Source organism: Suricata suricatta, chromosome 4, assembly GCF_006229205.1.
Source record: "Suricata suricatta isolate VVHF042 chromosome 4, meerkat_22Aug2017_6uvM2_HiC, whole genome shotgun sequence".
NCBI lineage: Eukaryota > Metazoa > Chordata > Mammalia > Carnivora > Herpestidae > Suricata > Suricata suricatta.
The window spans coordinates 14,067,530-14,086,845 of NC_043703.1; the positions used below are offsets into that span (position 1 = coordinate 14,067,530).

The 19,316-nt window shown below is 38.6% G+C and overlaps 1 protein-coding gene across 1 annotated transcript in view; it reads left to right on the forward strand.

The window, feature by feature from the left end:
• Positions 1-19,316, forward strand: part of UGGT2 (UDP-glucose glycoprotein glucosyltransferase 2) — a 187,893-nt gene that overhangs the window by 32,953 nt on the left and 135,624 nt on the right. The window contains exons 5-7 of the mRNA XM_029936528.1: positions 7,538-7,712; positions 13,863-13,959; positions 16,686-16,758. Coding sequence (XP_029792388.1) covers positions 7,538-7,712; positions 13,863-13,959; positions 16,686-16,758 — 345 coding nt within the window. The remainder of the gene's footprint in view (positions 1-7,537; positions 7,713-13,862; positions 13,960-16,685; positions 16,759-19,316) is intronic.

Consider the following 19,316-nt stretch of genomic DNA (forward strand, 5'->3'; position numbering starts at 1 on the left):
ACATATATATATATATATATATATATATATGAGCAATCAGAAATTATCAATTCCTTTTTAAAAATATAGCATTTTTTTCTTAAAGAGTTTGATCCAGGTGTTTTTCATACTTTTATGCAAGTTTTAGATTGATTAGCTTCTGTGAAAAGTACCCCCTGCTATGTTTTAGGGGCGTCAGCACTGAATTTTAATCTGTTTTTGTTTCTTAAGTATAGTTGCCATACAACCTTATCTTAGGTTCAGGTGCACCGCCGAGTAACTCAGCAAACTGTACAGTACGCAGCGCTCTCTGTGAGAAGTGTGGTCGCCCTCGGTCACCGTGCAGCATGGCTAGAGGGACCTGGCTGTAGTCCTCCTGCTGTACTTGTCATCTCCATGGCTGACTTATTTTATACCTACAAGTTTGCGCCTCCTCACCGCCTCCCCCTGTTCTGCCCGGCCCCCTGCTCCTCTCCTGCAGCCCCCAGCTTGTTCTGTGGCTGGTTTTTTCTGTTTGCTTTTCTAGATTCCACATATAACTGAAGCCATATGGTATTTATCTTTGTCTTATTTCACTTAATACCCACTAGGTCCATCTCTGTGGTCACAAATGGCAGAATCCTCAAGTCCTTTGTAGCTTTAATACACTAACTGGGACATTGTCAGTCCTCACGCTTTTTTTGTTTGTTTGTTTTCCTAGTGCATTTTAAACACAATTTTTGTTAACTTTCAAAATTCTTAATTTTTGATGGCTGACTTTACAATTTTCTTAAATACTCAGTATTTAACTATTCATTCTGAAGTTAAGATGAAGAAAAAGGGTAGCATCAAACTTTTGGGAGAGACGGTCTTCGGTGGGCCCTCTGAGTCCTTGCATGTTCTTGGTCTGACCAGTAGAGGGGCGCTTTCCCCCAGCCGTTCTCAGGCTTGTGTCTATAGCAGGCAGCCTGGAGGAGTGAGGTGATTTTTCCTTTTGGAACGAAGAGCAGGCTTATTTACTGCTTGAAATAAGAGAGTGGTTCACCAAGTACAGTGCCCCTCAGCCATAACATGTACCCTCTATCTGTGTAGGGTATCTGTTTAGGTCCATGTTTTGTTGTCCCCTCCCTCCCCATGAAATAATAAAAACCTAACTTAATATTTGGAAGTAGGGTAAAGTCAAACCTTAGATGTTCTATAGTTCTTGACCATTTTATTTTTTTAACATTTATTTATTTTTGAGAGAGCTAGAACATGAGCAGAGGAGGGGCAGAGAGAGGGAGACACAGAATGTAAAGCAGGCTCCAGTCTCTGAGCTGTCAGCACAGAACCCCAACATGGGCTTCAAACCCTCGAACTGTGGGATCATGACATGACGTGAAGTTGGACACTTAACTGACTGAGCCACCTAGGCACCCCAGTTCTTGACCATTTTAGACACTAGCATATGATGTTGACAGACTGTGGCTTTCTGGGAAGGGAAGGACAAGGACCCTATGGTTTGGTGAAGACAAAAGCGCAACGCTTCTTTTTTTTTTTTCCCCCATCCCTACGGCTTTTCTCTCTCTCTCCCTCTGCCATTTATACTCTCAGTGCTCCTGGCTGGGTGATAGCAGTTTTCTGATAACTTACTATAGCCCGTGCCACAACTCCTTGATATGTGTTCCTAAAGGAAGAGGCCCCCAACCTCAACTGATGGGGTTCGGAAGGCATCCGCAATGGGCAAGAGTGTAAAAGGATTTCTAGACCAGCTCGGTGAAGTTTTCTCATGTTGGCACCCATGAATGAATTACTCCTGGTACTGATCTTGTATATGTTTATGTTGTGAATGCTCATGAAGTCTGCAGGGAGACACTCATTCAGGGACTGCCACATATAACTGCCTATTCCCAGGTGAACAACATAGAGTCCCAGGGGGAGAAAGTTGAGCTCCCCTGGAGGAGAAACTTGAGTTACTGACTGAATCCTGCTGGCATTCCCAGAGGCAGTTTTGAGTACCACAGCGCCACCTGCCTGATTTAGCCGCCAAGTGTAACCCTTTTAAAAAAGCAGCTCTTAGTAAGAGCTCTTATTAGGCTCTTAGTGAAACTAAAGGCCTGACCCAGGGAAGCCTTGTGACTGACATCTGATGTTTACATTTTGGCCCAGGGCAAGTAGGATTCAGTGACTGCTGAGATATAGGGACTCAGCAAATCTCTCTGGTCAATTGGAAGTAGTATATTCAAGAGCATCGTTGTTTGACTTAGCATGATCTTAGATTTATGAAAAAGTGGTAGCTACCCATGGGGACAAACTGTGTGCCCCATTCCACTACCTCAAGTGACATTTCTGGCTCAGTGGAGCCCTCAGTCCCCAGTGGTTTTCCTTAATGCCTGGACTGTTACTGGACTATTCAGCGAAGTTAAAGCTGGTTATGTCTTTCGTTGTTTGTTTATTTTTGAGAATGAGACAGCACATGAGCAGGGGAGGGGTGGAGAGAGAAGGAGACACGGAATCCAAAGCAGGTTTTAGGCTCTGAGCTGTCAGCACAGAGCCCGATACAGGGCTCGAACTCAAGCTGTGAGATCATGACCTGAGCCAAAGTCAGATTTTAACTGACTGAGCCACCCAGGTGCCTGAAACTTAGTACATTTACACTGACTCTTGGGCTGTTGCCAAAGGCCTACCTGCCTGGTCTGCCAGTTGGAGGACTACCGACTGGCAGAGTAAAGGTACCCACTCTGGGGCTGCACACTGGCAGTGCCACTCTGAGTCATATCTGGAGACACACACTGTGTCAGGCCCATCTGTTAGTCTGCGTGAAGGTAAGCTGCTTACCACTTAAAACAGTACCTTACTACTTGAAACATAACATCGTACTAGCCAAAAAAAGGTAGAATGATTTGTCTTTCCCCTACCTCCTGACTAAAGAGCTGTGCTCTGGATCTGCCCTAGAACTTGACAGATGTTATATTAAAATGTGCTTATGTATTTGAGAGAAGGTGACAGGAATCCTCGCCACCCTAAGTAAGTATAACTTTCTCCTCCCCGTCCCCAACAAGTATATAAAACTATTAAGGAAATTTTTTGTTTGTTTGGGGTTTTTTTTTTGTTGTTGTTTTTGAAATTGGGATGACGATGAAAATACCACATAGAAAGGAAGGTGTGGCGCCTGGGGGCTCAGTCAGTTAAGCATCTGACTTTCAGTTTGGACTCAGGTCCTGATCTTGTGGTTCATGGGATTGAGCCCCATCTCGTGTTCCATGCGGATGGCATGGAGCCTGCTGGGGCTTCTCTCTCTCTGCGCCTCCCTTGCACACTCTCTCTCTCAAAAATAAAAACAAAAAGTTAAAAAAGGCAACTGTGTTATGATTTAAAAATAAAAAAATAAACCAAGTATTTAGCTAACCAAAGGCAAAAGAAGAAAATAACATGAATGCAAAAGGTAATAGAACTTTTCCTTATCTGTTGCTCTAAACTTTCAGTCGTTTCTTTAAAGAAAAACTAAAAATCTAACCTGGAAAACATGAAAGAAAATGAAAACTGAGGAAAATTTAGGAATGAGGAATATCTCCAGAGGGGAAAAAGTTTGTTACTATAAATACATATACATACACCTAAGTTACTTCAATAAGGAAACAACCACTATGGATGAATTTTGATAGTGGGTCCCAAACCAAGGATTATGTGCCTCAGATTCACAAAGAGAAAAAAAGCGTGTTAACCTGATGCTATGTATAGCTTCTCTTGGGCTGTGGAATCGATTTTGCCCTACCTACACCCTAATAAGCTTGCCTCTGACTGTTTCATGTCTTCTGGCGGAAGACAGGAGGCTCTTGGTCAGAAACAAAGAACTACTATTCACGGCCACAGGCGTCATGAGCTAGCATGCTTGCACCACTTCCCTCCTGTGAAAATGGACCCACAAAAATGCTTGCCGTGGGTACGCATCACAGCCGCAGGTGCGCATCGCAGCTGAAGGACGTGGAGCTGGGGAGCCTTATCGCTTGTAACAAGCAGTAAGCAACCTGTTCTTTGTCCCAGAGGTGTTAACATACCCCTCAAAGTCGCTTGCTGCAAATCCTGAGAAATGGCCTCTCGCAGTCTTGACATAGCCAGACCGAGGGTCAAGGGCTCTGCCAGCGTGCCTCCAACAACCCATCCCTTGGCCTGACAAATTTTTATGAGCTATTCTGTTGTCTCTTAACGTGTTTAAGGCTACTCTCAGCAGGACTCCAAGCGGCAGGGTGAGGTCCATCTGCAGAATTAGCCTCAGCCATGCCCTCAGGGTCCCAGACTCGGCCAACTCTGAGTAAGGCCCAGGGGGCCCAGTCTGTCCTGTGTTGGACAGATGGGATGTAGTCTACCCCCAGTCTTTCATCTCCTGCCACCTGTACGAGGGAGTTTATACCTGCCCGATCCTCGCGGTCACTGCTGATATTCCCTGGGGACGATGAACGGGTCAAAAAGCAAATCCCTGTCCCCGGTGGAGACATTCTGCGCCCACTCTCCCCACATACAAACATTAAACCCAAAAGTGGCCTATGTCGCCCCAGTTCCAAAATCGTTAAACTTGTACCTTGTAGCTGCAGCCTCCGTCCTCACACAGGGCCTCTCGCGGCCCAGCAGTACAGGGATGTTCGTGATGAAGAGTAAGATGAAGGGGTCCCAGTCTGCATGCTATACACGAGTTTGGGGCACGGCGGATGGCAGATCTTGTCTCTGGAAAATCTGTTCCCTTTCTTCTAATTTTTCTTTGCAACCTTAAAGATTTATTTACTATAAATCTATAAATTTACTATAAATTTATTTATTACTATTGTTTCATTAGCAACCTTTCCAATTAGTAAATTATTTGAAAACATTATCTTTCAGACTAATCTTTAAATGTGTGGTATCCTGTATAAATTATGAAATATACTTCTTCAGTACTAATTTGATAAAAAATCAGTTTTTTAAATGACAGTCCATTTGACTTAGTGCCATATGAGTTCTAAGGTGTCAATGAAAGTTAATGAAATGATTTTAATAATTTCATCTAGTTTGATTCCTTTTTACTTTTTAAATGTGAAGTGTGGGTTTAGTATTTTTTGCTTGTTTATTAATAGGATCTCACGAAGAATGGCAACTCTTTAAGTTTTCTTGTTGTGCACAGTCATCTTTTTTCATCTTTTACAGAAGAGATATAGTCAATTCAGCTCTTATTTGGATAAAATTGTTTCAACTTTCAAACATCCAAACATTAACAGTAATATTTAAAAAATCCTATATTACGTTAAATGTTAACAAATACAGATGAATGTGTAAAACTTCAAAAGAAATCTATAACGGGAAGGTTGGTGAGTGTGCATAATACTCTGAAAGCCGTCCATACACCAATGTAAAGATGCTTGGACTCAGGTCATTTTATAAACCTGAAATAAACACACTGCTCCAGGCTAAAGTCCACAAATATCACCCGTTTTAAGCCAAATAATGAGTGGAAAGTTTTCATTCTTCTGTTAGTAAGATTTATTTAGCACTTGAGTTATTTTGATTTAAAGAAAGTTAAGCTGATAACCAGGAACAATAATAATTCATATTTTTTAAAATGTAAAAGTAAACTTACGGTTTACTCAATGGTAAGCCTTATTCTATAATAATTAAACAAAATAGAAATTTGAATTTCTTTATTAGAAGATATAATTTATACATGTACAGTTTTCCAGCCATATCATAAAATTGAAAAATTATTTACCATAGTTGTAGAAAGTCTGTAAGTTTCTGACCAATATTTTAGAAATGTTTCTCTATAAAATAACAGACTGGTTATCACTGAATGATTTTGTCAATTTCTGCTTAGTGCAAATAAGTAAGAGAATATTTTTTTATTTTTCATATTTAAAATTACACTTTTTAAAATTATATTTTAGGGGCGCCTGGGTGGCTCAGTCGGTTAAGTCTCCGGCTTCGGCTCAGGTCAGATCTCACGTTCGTGGGTTCAAGCCCCGCGTCAGGCTCTGTGCTGACAGCTAGCTCAGAGCCTGGAGCCTGCTTCCGGTTCTGTGTCTCCTTCTCTCTGCCCCTCCCCCCCTCATGCTCTCTCTCTGTATCAAAAATAAATAAAACATTAAAAAAAATTTAAACAAATTATATTTTATTTTTTAATTGTCTTTTTTTTTAATGTTTGTTTATTGTTTGAGAAAGAAAAAGACAAAATGTGAGTGGGTTAGGGGCAGAGAGAGAGGGAGATACAGAATCCAAAGCAGGCTCCCGGCTCTGAACTGTCAGCCCAGAGCCCAATGTGGGGCTTGAACTCACAAACTGTGAGATCATGACCTGAGCCAAAGTCAGACACTTAACTGACTGAGCTACCTAGGTGTCCCGCTTTAAAAAATTTTTTCTAATGTTTATTTATTTTTGAGAGAGAGCCACACACATACAGAGCGCAAGTGGGGTAGGGGCAGAGAGAGAAAGAGAGAGATATAGATACAGATAGATCTGAAGCAGGCTCCAGGCTCTGAGCTGTCAGTACAGAACCCTACATGGGGCTTAAATTAAAAAAACCTGAGATAATGACCTCAGCCGAAGTCAGATGTGTAACCAACTGAGCCACCCAGGCACCCTTAAAATCCTATTTCTTGACAAAAATATTCAATTTTTGTTTAAAAATTTGAGAATTTTCATTCTTTATGCTGGTTAATTCATTACTGTGTGAGAAAAAATGTAAAGAAAATATGCTGAAATTTGGCTTTCTGTTTGATCTTGCTGGAATTTTAACTTGTCTGAGCCTCAGAAACCTTAAAAGTATTAAGTAAATGATAGTAACTATCTAAGGAATTGTTGGGAAGATAGAATGTAATAATATGTACAAAGAATCTGGCACAGTGCCTGGCAAATTAAAAGGTATCAAAGTCTGTTTATGATAGAGCTGGGCTATAGCACTTCTTTGATTATCCTGGTGGGTTTCATGAGTTGTTACTGATATTAAGGGCTGATAATCTTTGTATGATATAGTGTGTTTGTTTTTTTTTTAATATTTTGAGCCCATATTCAGGAAACATGAGCTATGAAAAATTATACTCTTCGAATTGAATAAAATAGGAATTTTATTTCATTGAAAAATATATTGCCATGATATGTTATTTAAATATTCTGAACTTTCTTCATTAAAAATGTTTGTAATACTCAGTTTTGGGTTAAGCAGTTTCCTTTTCTGTCTTTAGTAGTCACTTTGTGTTGATCAGATTTCATATACTGGATGTGCATATAGGGTTCTTTCTCAGTTATTGACATATAGCTATAAAATTTCACAGCATGTTTATATTGCATTCTGTCTTGTGTGAATTTTGTAAGTAAAGTTATTTCGCAGGTATATTTTGTTTACATTTTTAATTCTTCCATAGTAGTTACTACTATGTTCACTTGCACACCAGATGAAAAGTCACCACAGGAAGTTTAAACTCTTCTGTGACACACACACACACACACACACACACACGAAACGAGTGTGTATTTTTCCTGTAAGTCGTTTGATCAGCAGAAATTCTAAAAGGTCATGATGTATTTCCCCTATGTTCTTTGAATTCTTTTAAAAGTTTGTGTTTTGTTTCCATTTTAGGCCCAGACCTTATCTATTTAAAGGAGACCATACATTTCCTACCAACAAAGAGAATTTACCAGTGATTATACTCTATGCTGAAATGGGTACCAGAGCATTTGGTAAATTTCACACAATGTTGTCTGAAAAGGCTAAAAATGGGGAAATTCTATATGTTCTCCGGCATTATATTCAGGTACAGTTTTATCCAAGATTATTTTGGCTATTAAAAACCTGTGTAATAATTTCCTTACCAGATTTTACATAATTTTCTCCTGAACAGTTATTTAAAGATTTTTAAATTTAAAAAAATTATTTGTTTTGAAAGACTCCTGCAAGTGGGGAGGTGTAGAGAAGGGGGAGGATCCCAAGGAGGCTCCGTCTCTGCCCGTGCAGAGCCCCATGCGGCCCTTGAACTCCTGAACAGCGAGATCATGGCCTGAGCTGAAACTCAGAGTCTGACGCTCAATGGGCTGAGCCACCCAGGCGCCCCTGTAGATTTTTAAAAATTAATACAACTATCAAATGTGAACTTAATTGGGAAAATATATTGGGATTCTGTATCCTCTCTGGGATTATCATGTTGATACTTCTTTCTTTTCAGATTCCTTCCTTCTTGAATCTGAAACACATTTAGAACTTGAATAAAAACCAAAACCATAATGCATATGGTATTTTCTAGGATTCATAAATAGTTATTTTTAATGAAAATATTACTATGAGAAAATCTAATTGATAAAACCACAGTTTCTGGTCAAATGTGTTGTGTTCCCACCTTTCCAACTTCTCATTGCTATCACTTGTATCACACTATTCTTGTCTGATAACTTTATAGCACTTCTTGCTGTATCTCTAGTTTTCTCTTATACCTCTGCACCATCCACTCCCTCCACCCTGCACAACCATGCTCACACATATATACTAGAATATAATAACCGTTGGAAGGATTTTGCTTATTTTACTGCTATATTCCCAACATGGAAAGAGTGTTTTATATTGAAATATATAGTTATTTGCATAATAATGTGTAAAGTAATAAAAGCATTGTAGATATACTTGTTAGTTGCCTATCCATATTCTTTACCTATTTTTATCTTAAATTCTTTGGGATTTTCTTTTTCTTATATACATATTTAAAAAATATATTCTGAGTACTAATCCTTTCTTCCATAGCTTGCAAACATCTTCTAGTGTATTTCTGATCTTCTAGTATTAAAAAAAGTTATTTATGACCTCTTTGGTTCAGCACAAGTATAGAGATTTCGTCAGACTTATCCACCTTTTCTTCAGTGGTTTCCTTTACAATGGCCTAAGGATATTCTTTCTGTATTTTCCTGTGACAGTTAAAATGCTGTTCTTTATGTTTTGGTCTTTAATCCATCTGGAATGTATTTGAATGTGCTGTAAGGTAGAGATATAATTCTAGTTTTTCCATATAGAAAATTATTGGCCCCCGCATGATTTATTGAACAGTTAAGTCTTTATTCTAAGCCATCACTCACTAAGTTTTCATACAAGCATGTATGTTTTTAGACTCTGTTCCAGCAATATATAAATATGTTCTACACAAATGTAATAACATTTTAACTATAGTAGCTTTAAAATCTAGAGAGAAGGAGTCACAGGATCTGAAGACAGGCTCCAGGCTCTGAACTAGTTGTCGGCACAGAGCCTGACATGGGGCTCAAACCCACGAACCGTGAAATCATGACCTGAGCCGAAGTCGGACGCTTACCAACTGAGCCACCCAGGGGCCCCAGTAGCTTTAAAATCTGAAGCAGTCTTGAGAAAGAAGAACAAAGCTAGAGGCACCACACATCCTGATTCCAAACTATATTACAGAGCTATAGTATTAAAACAGTGTGGCACTGGAATAAAAACACATGGATCAGAGTAACAGACAGCCAAGAAATAAACCCGTACATGTATAGTTGACAAATATTCAGCAAGAAATCCAAGAAGACTCACATGATGCTGGAAAAACTAGATAACCCATGCAAATGAACCGAACTGGCCCCCTGTCTTATAATACTCATAAAAATTAACTTGCAATGGATTTAAAATTTAAACATAAAATATGAAACCATGAGGGCACCTGGGCAGCTCAGTTGGCTAAACATCTGACTCTTAATTTCAGCTCAGATCATGATCTCATAGTTCAGGGGTTTGAGCCCTGCATTAGGCTCAATGTGACAGCACAGAGCCTTAGCATTCTCTCTCTCCCCCTCTCTCTCTGCCCCTCCCCTGCTCGTTTTCTCACTCAAAATAAAAATGAACTTAAAAAGAAACTGTAAAGGTCCTAGAAGAAAACCTAAGAAAAAAGCCCCTGACAATGGTCTTAGCAGTGTTTTTTTTTTTTTTTTGGATTTGACATCAAAAGCAAAAAGTAGGAAAATAAGATTAAAAAGAAAAGAAAAAGTGAAGTAGGACGTCAAACTAAAAGCCTCTGCATGGCAAATGAAACTGTTAACAAAACCAAAGGCAATGGATGGAACGGGAGAAAATATTTGTAAATCATTTATCTAATGAGGGGTTAATATCCAAAATACATAAGGAATTTTTCCAACTGAGTATCAAAAAAGCACTCTGATTAAAAACTGGGCAAAGGACCTGAGTAGGTATTTTTCCAGAGGAGACCTACAGCTAGCCAACACGTATGTGAAAAGGTGCTCAACATCACTCGTCATCAGGAAATATAAATCAAAACCGCTGTGAGATACCACCTCACACCTGTGAGAGTGGCTGTTATCAATAAGACAAGTGTGAGAGGATGTGGAGTAAGAGAGCCCTTTTGCACTACTGATGGGAGTATAAATTGGTGGAGCCACTGTGGAAAACAGCTTGGAGTTTCTCAAATTTTAAAAAGAACCACCATGTGGTCCAGCATTTCTACTCCTGGGTCTACATTCGAAGGAAAGAAAGCACTAACTTGAGAAGATTCGTCTGCTGCCATGTTCATGGCGGCATTACCTGCCATCACTAAGACATGGGACCGATGGATGGGTGAAGAAAATGTGGTCCCTGTATACAGTGGGATAATAAGTATCCTTAAGTCCTGCCATTTGTGACATCACAGATGGACCCTTGAGAGCATTATGCCAAGTGAAATACATCAGACAGAGAAAGACACTGTAATGTCATTTATATGTGGAATCTAAAAAAAACCAAACTCATAAAAACAGAAGAGATTGGTGGTTATGGGAGGTGGAGAGGATGGGGGAAGGTGGGGGAAAGTACACATTTCCAGTCACAAGTTCTAGGGTGACTGTAGTTAATAGAACCCTTGCATATTTGAAAGTTGCTAAGAGAATAGATCTTAAAAGTACTTATAAGAGAAAACCTGAGGTGAGGGTGCTAACTAAGCCTACTGTGGTAATCATCTCATAATGTATGTCTATTAAATCACATTGTACACCTTCAGCTAATAGTGTCTATGTCAGTTATATCAGTACAAATGGAAATAGATCAAAGTATATGTTTATCTTTAAAAAAAAAAAAAAGTCCACTCTAAACCCAGCAATTGCACTACTAGGTATTTACCCAAAGGATACAAAAATGCTGATTCGAAGGGGCACATGCACCCCAGTGTTTACAGCAGCATTATCAACAATAGCCAAATTATGGAAAAAGCCCAAATGTCCATCAACCGATGAATGGATAAAGAAGATATGGTATATATATGTACACAATGGAATAGTACTTGGTGATTAAAAAGACTGAAATCTTACCATTTGCAACAATGTGGATGGAACTAGAGAGTATTGTGCTAAGTGAAATAAGTCAGAGAAAGACCACTATCATATGAGTTCACTCATTAATGGAATTTAAGAAACACAACAGATGAACATAAGAGAAGGGAAGGAAAAATAAGATAAAAACAGAGGAAGGCAAGCCGCAAGACTCTTAAATACGGAGAATAAACTGAAGCCTGCTGGAGGGGAGGTGCACGGGGAGAACTAGATGAGTAATGTGCAGTTGAGGAGGGCACTTGAGGGATGTGCATTGGTTGTGATACGTAAGAGATGAGTCACTACTCCTAAAGCCAAGACTACACTGTATGTTAAGTTGAATTTAAAAAAAAAAAATGTCCTCCAAGTGATTCTAAAGTACCCTACAGGGAGGTATGCTCATTTACTGAGAATCAGTGTCCCAAGTTATTTATTGGAGAATGCAGCCATTAAATATACTATAACGTCATACCAGCCAACTATCTGCGCACTTTGTAGGATCAAATTACAGCTTTCTTTTTAATGAATGACCTATTGTACATTCAAAATAGTTTTGTTTTAAACCTAGTCAATGTAATTCTAATAAAATGGACTTATTTGTGCTGCTTTTGAAACCGATGCCTTTTTATGGGAGAGAAGAAATAGAAAAATGAAAGATTCTTCTCACCAATTGGTTTAGTCTGTGAGTGTTTTTGGTTTGCAAACCCAAACTTATTAAACTACCATTCAAATTTTATATTAATACATTTTCAAATGGAGATTGTAAATATGAATTCAATAAACATTTATCTTTATTCCTGAAGACCTAATAATATTTCAGAATTGATCATGGAAATTGGCTATATGAAATTGCATTTCTTTTATGAACTATAACAAAATACGTAGACTTAGAGCTTCAATTTGCTTCTCTACCAGCTGATTGCCTTTCTAGTGGATAGTCAAAATGCATTTTTAAGTTGTGCTATATGAGATTCAAAACTCTTTAAAGTATTTTTAACTTTTTCAGATGACCATAATTATAAGCCACTCCATTTTCTCACGCTATCTTTCATTGTAGCATGTGCCTGAGAAATGAGCAAGATACACTTTCATGTGGGCAGCGGTGTTAAGTACTTGCCTGCACATCTGAAACTAATTCTTATATTCTTTTATTTGAAAATAGAACATCCCAGAAATAATTACTCCGGTCATATACTTCTTTTTAAGGCTGGAGAAGAACTTTAGGGAGGAAAGAAGAGAATAAAAAGAGTAGTACAGTATTAAAGTTCTCCTTCCTTCCAGCCTCTACGTCTTCCTCTATCATGTGTAGGATTGCAAAACTGCTCCCATGCAAACCTAAGCAAAAGTGCACGAGGGAGTTGGCTGGGCATCGGGTTAAACTAGTTTCCTACCCTGTGAATGAATGTGCCAAGTGATGATCGTAGCACAGTTGTTAACAGTTTAGAGCTGGAAGTTAGAGCCTTAGACACTTCAAAAAGTATTAGGTATATTCATCCAAGTTGCTTACCTTTTGAAAAAAATGTGACTTCTCTTCCTTGATGGGTTAATCTCTAGAAGTACATTTTATATCTGCCTTTACTTCAGACAGTTCCATTTGAGGCAATTGTTGCTCCTCATTGAAGAATAGATAGTCATTTGAAGAATATTTCAGTCATTTAGGAACATGAATGAAAATGTAATCAAGTTGTTCGAGACCCTGCATTTTTTGTGTCTTTTGCCTCTACTCTGCAGTATTTGCTCTTGGCACAGCTCTAGTTGTTCTACACCTAGACAACTAGCAAGTGAAGAGACTGCTGGTTTAGGAAATCTTGTGGCATTCACCAAAATGAATACAGTTTTATTGAAACTTGATTGTATCAGAACCTCTGTCAATGAACTCTTAGGAAAAATGGGGAAGTTACCATGAACAGAAAAAGATCAGATTTTTTTTAAAGAGTAACTAGGTGCGCCTGAGTTGCTCAATCAGTTAAGCCTCTGACTTCGGCTCAGGTCATGATCTCACATTCGTGGGTTCAAGCCCCGCTTTGGGCTCTGTGCTGACTGCTCAGAGCCTGGAACCTGCTTCCGATTCTTTGTCCCTCTGACCTTCCCCACTCATGCTCTGTTTCTCTCTGTCTCAAAACTAAATAAAACTTATTAAAATAAATAAGTAAATAAAGAGTAATTAAAACATACGGGGCGTCTGGGTGACCTCAGTTGTCTGATTCCTGATCTCAGCTCAGATGATGATTTTACGGTTTGTGAGTTTGAGCCTCCATGGGGATCTGTACTGATGGAGCAGAGCTTGCTTGGGACTCTCTCCCCCTCTCTGCCCCCCCCAGCTCGTGTGCACAGGCGCTCTCTCCCTCTCTCTCAAAATAAATAAACTTAATAAAATTAAAACATTAGAGTCATTGTGAAGTTCTTAGAAAGTTAAGTGATAATCAACCAAATTCTGGGTCCTTGATAAAGTATTTAGAGAGAATACAAATATCCCCCAAGTAATAATAATTCATTGATTAAAAAAGTCAGCATTAGTAATTTACCCTAATGTCCTAATAAACAAACATACTGAATTTGAAAGAAAATGTTTGAATAAATATTTTCTCTTTTTTAAAAAAATCAATGTGTTTGAACAGAAACCGGTCCCACAGAAAATGTACTTATCTGGCTATGGTGTGGAGCTAGCGATTAAGAGTACAGAATACAAAGCTTTGGATGATACCCAAGTTAAAAGTAAGTTTACTCTCTGTATTTGAACAGAATAAAATTTTGAAGGCTTACGTACTTTGTTCTTTTAAAAATGTAATGATTTACATGCTACGAATGATAATCTGAGGCTGGAGATGGGGTAGACATGTTTCTCCTTAGTTAGAATTTAATTTTAAACTGAGGGGTGCCTGGGTGGCTCAGTCAGTTATCAACGTCTGATTTCTGCTCAGGTCATGATCTCACGGGTTCGTGGGTGCAAGCCCCGCATTCTGTTCTGTGCTGACAACTCAGAGCCTGGAACCTGTTTCAGATTTTGTGTCTGTCTCTCTTTCTCTCGCTCTCTCTCTCTCTGCCCCTCTCCCATTTAGACTGAAAGAAATATTTAATATTGTGCTCTCAGAAACTTGTTTAGAAATTGGAAATAGCATATTCTTTTCCTTTATCCAGTGACTTTCCAATCATTTTCAGCAACATATGAAAAATGGTAACATGCGCGAGGCACACTGAGGTAATAGGTGAGGCTGGTTATGACTGGAGGTGACTGGCCCACCGTGTGCCCAGCCGCCTGGGGTTGGGGGCAGGGTGTGTAAGGGGATCAGTAAATCTGAAGGTCATTGGCAACTCATGGCCTTAGGGAGCTTTGTCTCAAGTGTTTATAATGCAGTGAAGATGCCACAGCAGTTCTTGAAGTGGGTGGGAGAGGCCGGTGAGTACTACATTAGGTGAAGTGGATTGATCAGACTGGTGTCTCCACACCGGTATCAGTCCACAGTTGTCCGTTCTGCCGCAGGCCCCAGACGAGGACTCTGGAGACCTGAGCAAGACGAAGAAGTTTTCAGATTCTTAGGAAAATCTTTTCCTCTCTGGTTCATCTGCAATTTTTTGTACCTGATTCTTGGTTAAGAGTTTTTAATTCATTCTTTTATATGCTCTCAGATGTGGCTTCTGCTTCAACTCTGTTTTTGTAGCCAGGTCTGGTCCTGGAGGCCCTGCTTAGATCACAGACTAAGCTCTGGCTGTTCCTCCTGCATGTGCTTCAAATACAGATCTGTGTTACTGTTAAGTCCCACCAGTTACAGAGTTACTAGAAAAGTAATATCAAATTTTACGTATTTCTGTATAGCTTATATATAGCCTTATCATGCTTTATCATTTAGTATCTTATTTAACAGTTGTTATAGTAACATAAGGCATTTTCTAGCTATCCTTGGGCTTGTGGAATTTTCTTTAAAATGTCAGATGAAAAAAACAAAATTGAAAAAAATAAAAAATAATAAAAAAATAAAATGCCAGATGGAAAAAATGTTTAAATCTGGTGATCACATGAATGTTCTATATTACATATTTAACTCGGTTCAGTTTTTTCTCTCTGTATAGACGTGGCAGGCTTCTAACTGGCCTTCTCTCGGATCTTTGGCCTTCTGTGCCTTGACCTTCCCCCAGATAAATTAATGGATATTCCTGACAGTGCTTTCAGATTGAATGCCTTCTGCTGAAAATCTGACTTTGTGATTCTCCTGGTTAAAATCCCTTCATGGCTCCCCATAGCGTCCCTCCTAAGCTCCAGTCCGTGGTGCTGCAGAGAAGCTTCCGTACTCCAGCCTCCTTCTGCCTATCACTCCCTCAGCGTCTCCTTTGTACCCTCTGGTTCTGCAGCAGCAAACTGCTATACAGGATAATCTTCTGTTCGCTGGATGCCTCCATGTTTGGCTCCATGCTGAGCCTTTATGGCCTCAATAGAGTACTTTTAGCCCTTAACATATGCTGTTCCCTCTGCCTGAAACTTTCCGTCTTCTCCCACTTTTCTTTCATCAAAGACCTATGCATCTTTTAAAACTCCTGTCTGTTAGCACCTCTGAGACGGCTGCCTGTCTTGCTCTGTGTCAAGGGTGGTTTTCTACTCCTACATCCCATGTGTTCTGTGCTTCTTTCGTGAACACTGCACACAGTTGAAAATTTTTTTATTTGTCTCTCTCCTTTCCCCCAAGTGAAGTGTGTTTCTTTTGTGTCTTTCTTCCTGGTGTGTAAGTGGCAGGAATCCTAGCAAGCAGCCAATAAATGTCTGCCTGATGAAGGAGTAAAAGGCAGGAGAAGGAAGACTAGATCTGAACACCCAGGGATGTTAGCTGTAGCCCTGAGGTGTGGACCTTCAGAAGAGAGAGAAGGGGAGAGTGTACTGAGGGGCTCTGGTGCACCCCAAGAGCGGCCTCATGCTGTGAGAGGTCACGAGTTCTTGTGATCCCAAGTACCCTTTACATGTACCATTTACCGCCCTGTATGTTGTATTATTTGGTGAGTGAAGGAGAAGGAGAAGGAGAGACGACTGTGTTATATACTTACTTTTTGAGGCCATGAGTTTGGTGTCTTTCTAAAGATTTCTTGATTATCCTTAATGGCATTGAAAACACGCACGCATGCTTACGTTTGTTAGGGTTTGGACCTCCTGCCCGGCTTGAGAGCTAAGCCCAGGATGTGTTGCGGCCAGTTTGGCTTATCTTTCTGGTTAAAATAGAACTTGACTGTGAAATAATGTGTAAGGCATTTGTTAAATAGTTAATGATCCAAGCCTGTTTAAAAGGAGAGCACAATCAGAAATACAAGCATGTGCACATGCACACATCAGTGAGCTGATGTGTGAAAGAATAACAAGGTAAAACAAAATGAGTCTAGTCTTGTGTTCTTCTCATTTTTTATTACATCTCTTTTTTCCAGTCTGAAAATGTTTTTGTATTGTTTTGTTTCCAAAATAGCAGTGACTAATGCTACTGTAGAGGATGAGATTGAAACAAGTGAAATTCAAGGATTTCTCTTCAGGAAACTAAAGTAAGTCTGAATTGGGATGAAGTTCCATTACTGCATCTTAAGTTTGTTCTTAAAGGAATTCAGTGTGCTGTGTTGGCATATGTTTCACTCCTGGAAATATACATGTAATTGGTTTTATTTGTTACAAAAGTAATCTGTGGCTAATGCAAAACACAAAATTGAAAAATAATCAATTTCACACTATGATGAGTATGATCAGAAAAATAGAAATTGGAAATGATCAAACTTATCTTTGTCAAAAAAAAAAGCATTATAGCATCTTTCATGGATCTACTGGGTTAGAAAAATCATGGTTAGTATTGGGTCGTTTGCATGACGTAAAATTTTTATGCCTCAAAAGAAGAGAAAATACGTATTTTTCTTAAATTTCTGTATGCAAATTGCTGTATTGAAAACCTTTTACTATCTCTTCTTAATTGCATACACACATACACGTAACTGTTCAGATATTAAAGTTGTGCCAACCCCCCCCCTTTTTTTTCTTGCATCACTGATGGGAGACCAAGAATAGGATGGTGAGTGCTCTCTGAATGTTCATGAATGGTGACTGTTGTCATTTTATATGTGCTTTCCCTTATTTACAAGAAGGGAAAGTTTGTGGCTTTGTTACAAAGGCAAAATTACTTAAAGGTAAAGGACAGTTTTTATTAATAGCTTTGATTTTTACTTAATGTTCCAAGTATTTAAGGTCAGTTCTCCTGGTGAGTCGGTGCTATAGGGAGCAGGAGCACATTGTGGAGACTCTGCTAATTTACACAGACGATGGCGTTATATTTTGAAGCATGTCGGCACGGTGGTGTACTAGTTGGCCTTGAAAAGTTCATGCATCCTGCAAAATGGATTTATTCTAAGTAAGGTATTTATTTAGTAGATAACAGTGCACTTTTATTCCCTTGTCAGCTGTGTCCCAGCACTTGGCAATCCACAGTTCTATTCTTTTTTAAACATAAGACTTTTTCTGGGAATAAGTTGCACATTCTACAAAAGGCCTTTGGAGCCCTGGGATAGTAGGGATTTTTAAAAGAGGAAGTACTCAAAATTAGTTCTTACACAGCTACTCAGCTGACTTAGGCAAAACCCTTTGCTTTGAGGTATTCTATGAATTCTGTATTTTTGTCTGAGTTACATAAATAATTTTAGCAGTGAAAATTAAGATTATTATTAAATATGAAAAACAGTAATGTAGCTCTTGCAAACTTAATATTGCTCTGTAATTAAACTGAGAGAGGAGGGGTTAATTTAGGAGCTTCCTTATGGAAGAGGTTCTACTGCTCTTTCCCTGTAAGAACAGTTGTAATCTGTCTCCATTCATTTTTAAAACATGCCACCCTCCCCCATTGTAATAAAATTGCATAATATCTACACTGTGGTGTATTTATTTATTGTTAATTATATGATTAATGCATTTCTGTGTGTATGTTCTGTATATTTTTCTCTTTTTTAATCTTTTTGCTGTTGAAGTATGTATTTTGTGAGTTGTGTTGGTGGTAAGGTTTTTTAAAAAAGGATTGTATTTCAATCTAAAATAGCACTAAGTCTTGATTTCATGAGTTAGAAAAAAGAAGTTATAGTTTAATTTCTGTTATTTTTGAGAGAGAGCACAAGCAAGGGTAAAGGGACAGATGGAGAGAGAGCAAGAGAGAGACAGACTTAAGCAAGTTCCACATTAAGCATGGAGCCCGATGCGGGGCTCAATCCCACAATCCTGGGATCAAGACCTGAACCAAAAACAAGAGTTAGACCCTCAACCAACTGAGCCACCCAGAAGTTACAGGGTAGATCATATGTATAGTAAAATGTCATTCCTACTACATTATTATTTGCCATTCTAAACAGATACGTAGATGTGTTTAACATCAGGTAAAATTATATTACTGAAGATTTTTTATAAGTTTCAAAGATGGAACTCTAAGATTATATAGGAAGCATTAATGTTTTCTTTATAAAATAGTTTTGTTTTAAATTATAAAAGCAATACTTGTGATTTATGTCTCTTGTCACCTTTAGAGAGCTCATTGAGCACTGCTTACTGTGCCTTTGAATATTTTATTTCCCTACTCAGCAGTATTTGGGTCTCGCTGTCATGCACACTTTGGCTTGTTTCTTGGTGTAGCCCTAAGAAGGAAAACAGACAGACAAACACAGAGGGAACAGTAACACACAAACGCACAGACAAATCAAACAAACACATTAAAAGGGGGAAAGAAAATAAAGAGAGTGGGGAGGAAAGAGACGAAAAGAGGAGAAGAAAAGAAAAAGAAAAAAAAGAAGGAAAAAAAAATAAAGGGGGGCAGAGACGATAAAAGACAGTGGACAGTCTAAAAGTGTATGACCAGTTGAGGGGAGAGGTAGGGATGAGATATAAGAGAATATATCTGTATTGTAAGAAGGTAAGAAGAAAAAGAAAAAATAAAAGGGAGAAAGGAGAAAGGAAAATAAGGAGTAAAAATTTTTAAAAATTTAAGTTAAAAAAAGTAATAATAATAAAAAATACGTACAGAAAAAGGCGAATAGAAAAAAAAAGAAAAAACTTATAAAAAAAGCAAAAAAAAAAAAAA